Source organism: Heterodontus francisci, unplaced genomic scaffold, assembly GCF_036365525.1.
Source record: "Heterodontus francisci isolate sHetFra1 unplaced genomic scaffold, sHetFra1.hap1 HAP1_SCAFFOLD_58, whole genome shotgun sequence".
Classification (NCBI taxonomy): domain Eukaryota; kingdom Metazoa; phylum Chordata; class Chondrichthyes; order Heterodontiformes; family Heterodontidae; genus Heterodontus; species Heterodontus francisci.
Genome location: NW_027142006.1, coordinates 3,545,337 through 3,557,461, shown reverse-complemented (window position 1 = coordinate 3,557,461; position 12,125 = coordinate 3,545,337). Strand labels below are relative to the sequence as shown.

The window sequence follows — 12,125 nt, the reverse complement described above, 5'->3', positions numbered from 1 at the left end:
TGAAGGAATCATGATGAATGTGATGGTTGCTGCACTTGAGGCACAAGGAACAGTGCAGCCAGTTCCTCTCACACACAGTAGGTACATTATCACTCAGAATGCAGAGCCACAGTTGGTTCATCAGTTCCACAGTGTCAGACTGCAGAAGTAGTCAGGCCCACATTGATCCCACGTTCCAGAGACATCATTTCAATCCAAGAATCAAACAAAGCAGGAGAGAAAGAAGTTGTTTCCATTTCACCCCAATTCAGTCCCACTGACAGTCAGGTACATCAATCCCAGGTCAGAATCACACCCACTCGCAGATTAAAATGTAATGTGTCAATCTACATATAATGCAGACTTAGCTATCAATTAAATATCAGATAGAATTGGCACATGGTACTGATTGGATGACACAGAATCTAACCTAATGGTATACCCTGACATTTAAATTAAATACCATAGGCAAAGTTCACATCGATTGATTATAAAGGGTGTTTAAACATCCCCATAGTGTACCTGAAGATACAAGTTACATACAAGTCCAACATTCATTACAGTGAAATATTTAAAGCTGCTGAAAGATATTGGAACCTGAGACACAAATTAGATGCCAGTTCAGAACTCACCCACACTGTAAAATTGAAAGATACAGAATCAATTCCATTAGATCTAAACATTATATACCATTCTAAAAACTCAAACAATATCAAACTGAAATACAGTATTGATTCCATTCATATAGATTGATCTAAACAATACCAGTGCAAAAATCACATGCAGTATCAGATTGAGCAATGCTGATATGAAGTCTAAACTGTGATGTAAATTAGATGCCAGTGCAGAACTTACCCAGACTGCGGAATTGAAAAATACAGTAGACTGAGATACGGATTATTTACCAGCCAAAAACATCTCATACATTATCAGAGTGAAATAGATTATCAATTCCATTTGTGTAGACTGAGCTCCACATTACAAAGCAGTATAAAAAAAATCTCATATCAGGTTGTTTTAGTTATTATGCTACAAGACTAGTAATCCAGAAGTCTCGAGTAATGATCCAGAGACATGAGTTCAAATTCTACGACAGAATCTGAGTAATTTAATTTCAGTTAATTAAAGAAATCTGGAATTAAAAAATCTAGTATCAATACTAGTGACCTTGGAACTACTAGATTGTTGCAAGAAAATCCATCAGATCCAGGAATGTCCTTAAGAGAAGGAAATCTGCCATTCTGACCCAGTCTGGCCTATAAGTGATTCCAGACCCACAGGAATGTGATTCAATCTTAACTGTCCTCTGAAATGGCCCAGTAAACCACTCAGCATAATTGTAAGAGTAATTACTGATGGGCAATAAATACTGACCTTGCCAGCGATGTCAACATCCTGTGAATGAATAAACAAGCAGTATCAGACTGAGAAATAACATTATATATTCCATTGGAACAGACTGAAGTACAGATAACATTGCACGCCATAAATCCATAGTGTTCGAATGAAAGATACTGTCTCAATTAGTTATTGCAGCCTGAGCTACACATTACATACCTTTTTGTTTTAGAATTAGAACATTACAGCGCTGTACAGGCCCTTCAGCCCTCGATGTTGCGCCGACCTGTGAAACCATCTGACCTACACTATTCCATTTTCATCCACATGTCTATCCAATGACCACTTAAATTTCCTTAAAGTTGGTGAGTCTACTACTGCTGCAGGCAGGGCGTTCCACGCCCCTACTACTCTCTGAGTAAAGAAACTACCTCTGACATCTGTCCTATATCTATCACCCCTCAACTTAAAGCTATGTCTCCTCGTGTTTGCCATCACCATCCGAGGAAAAAGACTCTCACTATCCACCCTATCTAACCCTCTGATTATCTTATATGTCTCTATTAAGTCACCTCTCCTCCTCCTTATCTCCAACGAAAACAACCTCAAGTCCCTCAGCCTTTCCTCGTAAGACCTTACCGCCATACTAGGCAACATCCTAGTAAATCTCCTCTGCACCCTTTCCAAAGCTTCCACATCCTTCCTATAATGCGGTGACCAGAACTGCACGCAATACTCCAGGTGCGTTCTCACCAGAGTTTTACACAGCTGCAGCATGACCTCGTGGCTCCGAAACTCGATCCCCCTACTAATAAAAGCTAACACACCATATGCCTTCTTAACAGCCCTATTAACCTGGGTAGCAATTTTCAGGGATTTATGTACCTGGACACCAAGATCTCTCTGTTCATCTACACTACCAAGAATCTTCCCATTAGCCCAGTACTCTGCATTCCTGTTACTCCTTCCAAAGTGAATCACCTCACACTTTTCTGCATTAAACTCCATTTGCCATCTCTCAGCCCAGCTCTGCAGCCTATCTATGTCCCTCTGTACCCTACAACATCCTTCGGCATTATCCACAACTCCACGGACCTTCGTGTCATCCGCAAATTTACCAAACCACCCTTTTACACCCTCTTCCAGGTCATTTATAAAAATGACAAACAGCAGTGGCCCCAAAACAGATCCTTGCGGTACACCACTAGTAACTAAACTCCAGGATGAACATTTGCCATCAACCACCACCCTCTGTCTTCTTTCAGCTAGCCAATTTCTGATCCAAAGCTCTAAATCACCTTCAACCCCATACTTCCGTATTTTCTGCAATAGCCTACCGTGGGGAACCTTATCAAACACCTTACTGAAATCCATATACACCACATCCACTGCTTTACCCTCATCCACCTGTTTGGTCACCTTGTCGAAAAACTCAATAAGGTTTGTGAGGCACGACCTACCCTTCACAAAACCATGCTGACTATCGCTAATGAACTTATTCTTTTCAAGATGATTATAAATCCTGTCTCTTATAACCTTTTCCAACATTTTACCCACAACCGAGGTAAGGCTCACCGGTCTATAATTACCAGGGCTGTCTCTACTCCCCTTCTTGAACAAGGGGACAACATTTGCTATCCTCCAGTCTTCGGGCACTCTTCCTGTCGACAATGACGACATAAAGATCAAGGACAAAGGCTCTGCAATCTCCTCCCTTGCTTCCCAGAGAATCCGAGGATAAATCCCATCTGGCCCAGGGGACTTATCCATTTTCACACTCTCCAAAATTGCTAACATCTTCTCCTTGTGAACCTCAATCCCATCTAGCCTAGTAGCCTGAATCTCAGTATTCTCCTTGACAACATTTTCTTTCTCTGCTGTAAATACTGACGCAAAATATTCATTTAACACTTCCCCTATCTCCTCTGATTCCACACACAACTTCCCACTACTATCCTTGATTGGCCCTAATATAACTCTAGTCATTCTTTTATTCCTGATATAACTATAGAAAGCCTTAGGGTTTTCCCTGATCCGATCCACCAATGACTTCTCGTGTCCTCTCCTTGCTCTTCTTAGCTCTCCCTTTCGATCCTTCCTAGCTAGCTTGTAACTCTCAAGCACCCTAACTGAGCCTTCACGTCTCATCCTGACATAAGCCTTCTTCTTCCTCTTGAAAAGCGCTTCAACTTCTTTAGTAAACCACGGCTCCCTCGCTCGACAACTTCCTCCCTGCCTGACAGGTACATACTTATCAAGGACACGCAGTAGCTGCTCCTTGAATAAGCTCCACATTTCGATTGTTCCCATCCCCTGCAGTTTCCTTCCCCATCCTACGCATCCTAAATCTTGCCTAATCGCATCATAATTTCCTTTCCCCCAGCTATAATTCTTGCCCTGCGGTATATACCTGTCCCTGCCCATCGCTAAGGTAAACCTAACCGAATTGTGATCACTATCACCAAAGTGCTCACCTGCATCTAAATCTAACACCTGGCCGGGTTCATTACCTAGTACCAAATCCAATGTGGCATCGCCCCTGGTTGGCCTGTCTACATACTGTGTCAGAAAACCCTCCTGCACACACTGGACAAAAACTGACCCATCTAAAGTACTCGAACTATAGTATTTCCAGTCAATATTTGGAAAGTTAAAGTCCCCCATAACAACTACCCTGTTACTCTCGCCCCTGTCGAGAATCATCTTTGCTATCCTTTCCTCTACATCTCTGGAACCATTCGGAGGTCTATAAAAGACTCCCAACAGAGTGACCTCACCTCTCCTGTTTCTAACCTCGGCCCATACTACCTCAGTAGACGAGTCCTCAAACGTCCTTTCTGTCGCTGTAATACTCTGCTTGATTAACAATGCCACACCCCCCCCCCCCTTTTACCATCTTTTCTGTTCTTACTGAAACATCGAAATCCCGGAACCTGCAACATCCATTCCTGGCCCTGCTCTCCCCATGTCTCCGAAATGGCCACTACATCGAGATCCCAGGTACCAACCCATGCTGCAAGCTCACCCACCTTATTCCAGATGCTCCTGGCGTTGAAGTAGACACACTTTAAACCATGTTCTTGCTTGCCAGTGCCCTCTTGCTTCCTTGTAACCTTATCCCTGACCTCACTACTCTCAACATCCTGTACACTGGAACTACAATTTAGGTTCCCATTCCCCTGCTGAATTCGTTTAACCCCCACCCCCCGAAGAGCACTAGCAAATCTCCCCCCCCCAGGATATTGGTACCCCTCTGGTTCAGGTGAAGACCATCCTGTTTGTAGAGGTCCCACCTACCCCAGAAAGAGCCCCAATTATCCAGGAAACCAAAACCCTCCCTCCTGCACCATCCCTGCAGCCACTTGTTCAACTCCTCTCTCTCCCTATTCCTCGCTTCGCTATCACGTGGCACGGGCAACAACCCAGAGATAACAACTCTGTTTGTTCTCGCTCTAAGCTTCCTGCCTAGCTCCCTGAATTTCTGCCTTAAATCCCCATCTCTCTTCCTACCTATGTCGTTGATGCCTATGTGGACCACGACTTGGGGCTGCTCCCCCTCCCCCTAAGGATCCCAAAAACATGATCCGAGACATCACTATCTAAAATCGCATACAGTTTCAGACTGAGATACAGTATTTATTCCATTACTGCAAACTGAGCTACTTGTTTCGCAGAAGTTCTAAATACTGAACAAGTCTGGTCTCTTTTGTTTGGAAAAGAGGAAGCTGAATGATCACCGAATAGAAGCACTGAATTATATGAAAGGATTTGATAGGGTAGAGGTAGAGATATTTCCCATTTGTGGTGGAGTCAAAAGCTGTAAATATGAAATAGTCAGGAATAAATCAAATAATTAATTCAGGAGAAACTTCTTTACCCTGCTTTGGACCTGGTTAGAATCTGGAACATGCAGCACTTGGGCTGATGAGAATTGTTACATTTAACATCAAATTAAATGATTGATAAATTAAATATGAGGCAGAAAAGATTTGAGGGATTTGCAGATACAATTAGAGGAGGTAAGGTGGCAGGAGGCTCATGTGGAACCAGCAGCACTTGGGCAGAATAGCTTGTCTCTGTGTTGTAAATTCTATGTAATTGTGTGTAGGATGAATTCTGAACTACAAACTATCCCAGAGATTAATGATTTCTGAATGCATCCCACACATAGAGTACCAGAGACTGACAGACACTGAACAAAACTCACACTCATAGGCAGTACCAGAAACTGACAGATTCTGAATAAAACCCACACTCATAGGCAGTACCAGAAACTGGCACATACTGAATAAAACCCACACTCATAGGCAGTACCAGAGACTGACGGATGTTAAATGAGCCCAGATTCAAAGGTTTACAGTGGCAGAGAGGTACAACAGCAATCCTACTCTCACACACAGTCCCAGAGGCTGACTGATCCAGAATGAATCACACAGTTACATTCTGCAACAGAGACTTATTGGCAGTGTCTGAATCCTAAGCTCACATACAGAATTAGAGACTGACTGACGGCAGCATGAATTCCACATTCTCTTTCAGTAACGGAAACTGACAGATCGCCACAGATAAAGAATGATTCTTACTCTAAGGTACGGGACAACAGGCTCACTTATTTGGCACAGGGTCATCACTAATGTTTGAGCTAACTAAATGCAATAACAGCTCGTCTTGTTTCTTAGTATTTCGAAATCCCATCTGTCCAACAAAAGCTGAACAATTATTGCAGGTTGTGTCTGACTGTCTGATCTGTAAACTGCACTATATCACAAATTGCTGACGTTTTCTAGCTAAAAGTGAAAAATGCAACATAGGGGCAGAAATTGACATGGTCTGTCAGTGTTAAAGAAGTAGGTAATGTGAGGTAATAGATTTTTGTCTGTAAGTGCTACACTGATATTGCTTCATATATTTATATTGAAAATAAAGATAATTGATTCGTAATAAAGGTTGTCTTCGTTGATCCGATGATTGTAAATGTGCCCTGTTATATTTTACCAGTATTTACCATTGACCAGTATTTCTGTCTGCTTTTTCAGGATCGTATTTACATTACTTCAAATAAAGAATACATAACTACACAAAGAACTGAGCAGAATGCTGAAAATTTCACAGCAAACAGTTAAAATAGAAAGCGATGAAATACAGAAAGATAAAAGCTAAAATACTGAAAACACTCAGCCAGTCCGGAAACAACTGTGGAGAAGTGAAGCTCGGGTTAATGGTCCAGTTCTGCGACCCTTCAATATACCTGAAACGTTGCTCCTACCTTCCTCTCTCCACAGATGTTGCGGGAAGTGCTGAGTGTTTCCAGAATCTTCTGTTATTATCCAGATTTCCAGTGTGTGCAAAAAGTCTCTTTTTGAATAAAATATTCCCTGGGAAGGAATTGTAAGATTTAGGTTCGGTGTTCACAGATACACAAAGAAGCGGGTCGAGCTCATAATGTCGAGCTCATAATAGTTTATTAAGAAGCAACAGTTTAAATATAATGTTAAGAAGTAACAGTTTATATATGAACAGTTTAATTATGGTAATGCATAAGCCAAACAGACAGAAAAGACAAACGACCCGTAACAGATTGAATGGATGACCGGTCCCGGATCATACAGTGGGGAAGAACAGTGTTGACAGTCTCCCCGACGATGAAGCAGGTGAGGTGTTGGTGTCCTCAGTCTTCTTGAGCCAACCAAAGTGTCAATCTGAAGGCGACTCTTTCCCTCCCGAGCACCCAAAAAAGTGGCTCAACTTAGAGAGGCCGGAATGTGAGAAACTGCTGAGAATAAGGGACCCTCGCAGCCAGGACACATTTCCCGGTGGATTTTCCAATAGAAACTGCGACTGGAGAGAGTCTTTGGGAAATGGCATTCCTGAATGGAGTGAAAGAGTTAGTGATTGGTTTGTAGATGTTAAATCTGATTGGATGGCTGAAGAGACCAATTGTAGTATTACAATATAAAACCGTTGTGACATCATTGGCAATCGCCCAATCACAATCTTAACTTTCTCCCATCCCTCATGTGCATAGAGCTGTGGGATTGTCTATTTAAACCGCACTCGGAAGGGGTTTGGTTTATTTCTGTGTCTGAAATTGAATCTGAAAATGCCTGAAGAGAAGAAAACAGCTGCTAAGAAGGGCGCCAAGAAAGCCTTAAATAAACCGTCAGCAAAGGGCGGCAAGAAGCGGAGAAAGTCGAGGAAGGAGAGTTACTCCATCTACATCTACAAAGTGATGAAGCAGGTTCACCCCGACACCGGCATCTCCTCCAAGGCCATGAGCATCATGAACTCGTTTGTGAACGATATTTTCGGGCGCATCGCGGGTGAGGCTTCCCGCCTGGCCGATTACAACAAGCGCAGCACCATCAGCTCCCGGGAGATCCAGACCGCCGTGCGCCTGCTGCTGCCCGGGGAGCTGGCCAAGCACGCCATGTCGGAAGGGACAAAGGCGGTGACCAAGTACACCAGCTCCAAGTAAAACTGCACAATGGACTGAAAAACATCCCAAACACAACGGCTCTTTTAAGAGCCACCCACAATCTCTCTGAAAAAGCTACATCATCTCAATGGTATCGATTTGGTTTTTTTTATGAAGAGACTGGAACTTTCTAATTGCCTTTCTGATCTCTGTTTTAACCCCATGGATTCTGGGTGATTCACTTTCACTGTTGAGATCTTTGTGTCTCTACTTATTAATGCCGTGTAAATTAATTACTGATCACTGACCCCAAGTGCGCTTGGATCACGGACGCGTTCATATTCGACCCCTTTCCTGTATCTCGTTAATAAAAGCTGACAGATCAGTTCTCAGTCACTTGTTTCCCTTGTTCAAGCTCGGCCTCAATAATTAATAAGTACATTATCTGGAAACGCCGCTGTTGTTGGAACCCTCAGTCTCACATTTCAACACCTGACAGTAAAAATCTTCTCTCCGCTTTTGTCTCCCACAAATAGGTTCAATCTAGAATCAGTGATGCGGTATCTTGACAAAGATTGATCTGAATTGTGTCAGCTTGCAGAATGCTGTGAATGAGACTTTCTGCCTCCGCTTACAGACTGTTTCAAAAAGGACTGAGAATAAACCCGAATAGATACCGGATTGTAAAAGTGTATCTGGAACTTGTGACAAAGTGTAGAATGATACAAGAGGAGAAAGATTTTAATTTTTTTTGCTGTAAAATGAAATTGCCTGTTAATGCGATATTCTATATTGAAGCTGCTCCTTGTTTTACAGATATATTAGCGGGCTTTTCAAATTAAAAAAATCGGTTGGAGTCTGACAATTTAGCGCCGTTATTTTCCGCCGTTATTCAGCGTGGAATCTCCGGATTGGTGAATTAAGCAGCTCTGGGATTGGAAACATGAACCACATCATGAGATGCAGTAACAGAGTGACCAATCAGCAGCCTCCACCACTACCATCCCAGCCCAGAGGGACCAATGTCAGCGGATTTCAGCATTCTTTGTGAAAGTATTTGTGAGATTGTGGCCTGAGCAGACTGCCAAAGTCATTTGGCAGAATACGTCATCACCAGAACTTTCAAACAAGCACCAAGATGTAGCTTGGCTGGTGGTGAGAAGAGCCCTCCCCGTCAGATCCTTCCTGCATGCCCGAAGTCTCACCCCCTCCACACAATGCCCTCGAGGTGGCTGTGGTGGGGAAGAGATGGTTGCCCATCTCCTCCTGGAATGTGTCTTTGCAAAGCAGGTGTGGAAAGAGATGCAATGGTTTTTGTCGAGGTTCATCCCAAGCAGCTCTGTAGCACAGGGGTCTGTGCTCTACGGGCTGTTCCCAGGGACGCACACCGAGATAACCATCAACTGCTGCTGGAAGACTATCAATTTGGTGAAAGACGCCCTTTGGTCTGCACAAAACTTGCTGGTCTTCCAGCGCAAAGAGTTGTCCAGGACCGAATGTTGCGGACTGGCACATTCCAAGGTCCAGGACTACGTGCTGAGGGACGCACTAAAGCTTGGGGCAGCCGCAGCAAAGGCTCAATGTGGAAAGATCACAGTGTAAGGTCCCCCCAGCAAAGTGAACGGAGGGGCTGGACCAATGGGAAACCCCTCAACTGTATCCAGAAAATATTTGGTTTGCTGTAAAATGTACATAGCATGTAAAATGAAATGGAAGGGTTGTGAGGCAACTCACTCCTGTATTGAAAGAAACTAATCTCATTTGCACTCCTTGTATTTTTCGACTTTGTGCTTTTTGGAACTGTTTGGTAATCTATTTTTTTTTAATAGTTTTTTATGAATAAAGTATACTTTGGAAATTTAAAAAAAGTGTCTGGAAGAGGGGCAGCCACTGCAAAGTCTCAATGAGGTATAAACACTGTGTAAGGTTCTCCCACCAAAGTGAACTGAGGGGCTGGACCCATGGGAAACCCCTCGGGCTGTATACACTGAATATGGGTTTGCTGTAAAATGGAAGGGTTGTGAGGAAACTCACTCCTGCATCAAAGAAAACTGATTTCCTTTGCACTTTTTGGGATGTCAACTTGGTGTTATTTTGAACTGTTTTGTACTGTATTTTTTTACAAATTTTTATGAATAAAGTATATTTTGGGGGAAAAGAGGAAGAAGAAAAGACCAGCGGGAAAGCTCGGGCCAGGGCCAAGGCCAAGTCTCACTCCTCCCGGGCTGGACTGCAGTTCCCGGTGGGCCGTGTTCACAGGCTCCTGAGAAAGGGCAACTATGCTGAGCGTGTGGGTGCCGGAGCCCCGGTCTATCTGGCTGCTGTGCTCGAGTATCTGACCAGTGAAATCCTCGAGCTGGCCAGTAACGCGGCCCGGGACAACAAGAAGAGCCGCATCATCCCCAGACACCTGCAACTGGCCGTCCGCAACGACGAGGAGCTCAACAAGCTGCTGGGAAGGGAGGCCATCGCTCAGGGCGGTGTGCTGCCTAATATCCAGGCCGTGCTGCTACCCAAGAAAGCCAGCGCTCAGAGCTCCAGAAAAAGTAAAGCGGCCAAAATGTCATCTAATAAACCAAAGACTCTTTTCAGAGCCACCAACAGTCTCTGTGAAAGGGTTGGTTACTGTCAGGAGGGAGTCAGAGATGGAGTTATTGCAATGGTGCATTGACCAGTTTCACATCTGTCCAGGTGTGTTTTCCGTTCCCTCTCTGGATTTCGCTCTGCTCCTCTGCTCACACATCCCCCTGCACCCTTCCCCCCACCCCCAATTAAATGAAGAACTGAACTACATGATGTCAATCAACAATTTAATAAATGCCGCCACCTTCAATTTCATAAATTTGGAGACCGTCCCGGTGCATTAATGATAAGTGGTTTGGTGCTGATGAATTAATTTAATAATGGAAGTATCTGGGTCAATTCTGGTCTGTTTTTCATTGAGACAGTTTGAATTCTTTTTTCTCTCTCCGGTGATCAATGAGAATCTGCTCCCGGAACAGAGCAAGTGCAGGAAGGAAGAGGCCATTCTCGGGCTGTGTGTGGACAAGGTAAGGGAGACAGAACGGGAAGAATCTGCTATTGAAAATCATTGTTGTTTTCTGTCCTCAAACCTGTAATGCACGTTCCTGGTTTGGCTTTAGTTTCACACTGTTTGTTGTTCTTGAACAGTGAATAGAGGAAATAGAGCCGGGCAGTAGGGATGTGGGCAGTTATGCGAACAACATCTATTGCTGTCACTCGGTGAGAAGTATCGAGGAAATATTTTAAACAGCGGCTGTCGATTTCGGTTGAATGGTTGGTCCAATGAGAAACAAGGAAATGGCAGAGACTTTGAACAAGTATTTTGACTCAGTCTTCATGGTAGAAAACACTAAAAGCATCCAAAGAATAGTATAAAATCAAGGGGAAAAGGAGGGAAGGAACGTGAAACGATCATTGTCGCTGGAAAATATGTATGAGGAAAACTAATGGGACTAAAATCTGACAGATCCCCTAGACCTGATGGCCTGCATCCTAGAGTTTAAAAGAAATGGCTCCAGCCACAGTGGATGCGTTGGTTGTAATCTTCGTCAATTCACGAGATTCTGGAACAGTGCCAGTGGATATTAAAACCACAAATGTAAAACCCCTATTCAAAAAGCAGGTAATGATAGGCCTGCTAGCCTAATGTCTGTCATTGGGAAAATGCTGGAATCCATGATTAAGTAAGTGGTAGCAGAACATTCAGAAAATTAAAGTACAATCATGCAGAGTCAACATGGATTTATGAAAGGGAAACCATGTTTGACAAAATTATTAGAGTTCTTTGAGGATGTAACAAGCAGGGTATATGAAGGGGAACCAGTAGATGTAGTGTATTTGGATTTTAAAGGCGTTCGATAAAGTGCCATGTAAAAAGTTACAACACAAGATAAGAGCTCATGGTGTTCAGGTGTAATATGTTAGCACGGAGAGGATTGGCTAACTAACAAGAAACAGAGAATTGGGTTAAATGGGTCATTTTTCAGGTTGGCAAACTAACTAGTGGGGTGCCACAGGGATTGGTGTTGGGGCCTCAACAACTTACAATCTATATTAATAACTTGGATGAAGGGATCGAGTGTATTGTAATCAAATTTGCTGGGGATACAAAGATAGGTGGGAAAGCAAATTGTGAGGAGGACACAATGAGTTTGCAAAGGGATAAAGACAGGTTAAGTGTGTGGACAAAAATTTGACAATGAAGTATAATGTGGGAAAATGTGAGGTTATCCACTTTGGTATGACGTATAGAAAAGCAGAATATTATTTAATTGGAGAGAGAATGCAGAATACTGTGGTACAGAGGGTTCTGGGTGTCCTCATAAATGAATCACAATATGTTAGCATGAAAACACAGCAAGTAATTAGG

At 43.3% G+C, this 12,125-nt stretch overlaps 1 protein-coding gene across 1 annotated transcript; it reads left to right on the top strand.

The window, feature by feature from the left end:
* The first annotated feature begins 7,220 nt into the window (after window positions 1-7,220).
* Window positions 7,221-7,792, top strand: LOC137365868 (histone H2B 5-like). Its single transcript, XM_068028111.1, has 2 exons — window positions 7,221-7,292; window positions 7,499-7,792. Exons 1-2 carry the CDS (start codon window positions 7,221-7,223, stop codon window positions 7,790-7,792), a joined length of 366 nt encoding a protein of 121 aa, XP_067884212.1.
* The last annotated feature ends 4,333 nt before the right edge of the window (window positions 7,793-12,125 follow it).

Bases quoted from the DNA above. Each gene is read 5' to 3' on its own strand.
- LOC137365868 (XM_068028111.1), top strand. From the start codon at position 7,221: ATGTTAAATCTGATTGGATGGCTGAAGAGACCAATTGTAGTATTACAA. The intron at 7,293-7,498 runs GCAATCGCCCAA...GGCGGCAAGAAG, and splicing joins AAACCGTTGTGACATCATTG to CGGAGAAAGTCGAGGAAGGA.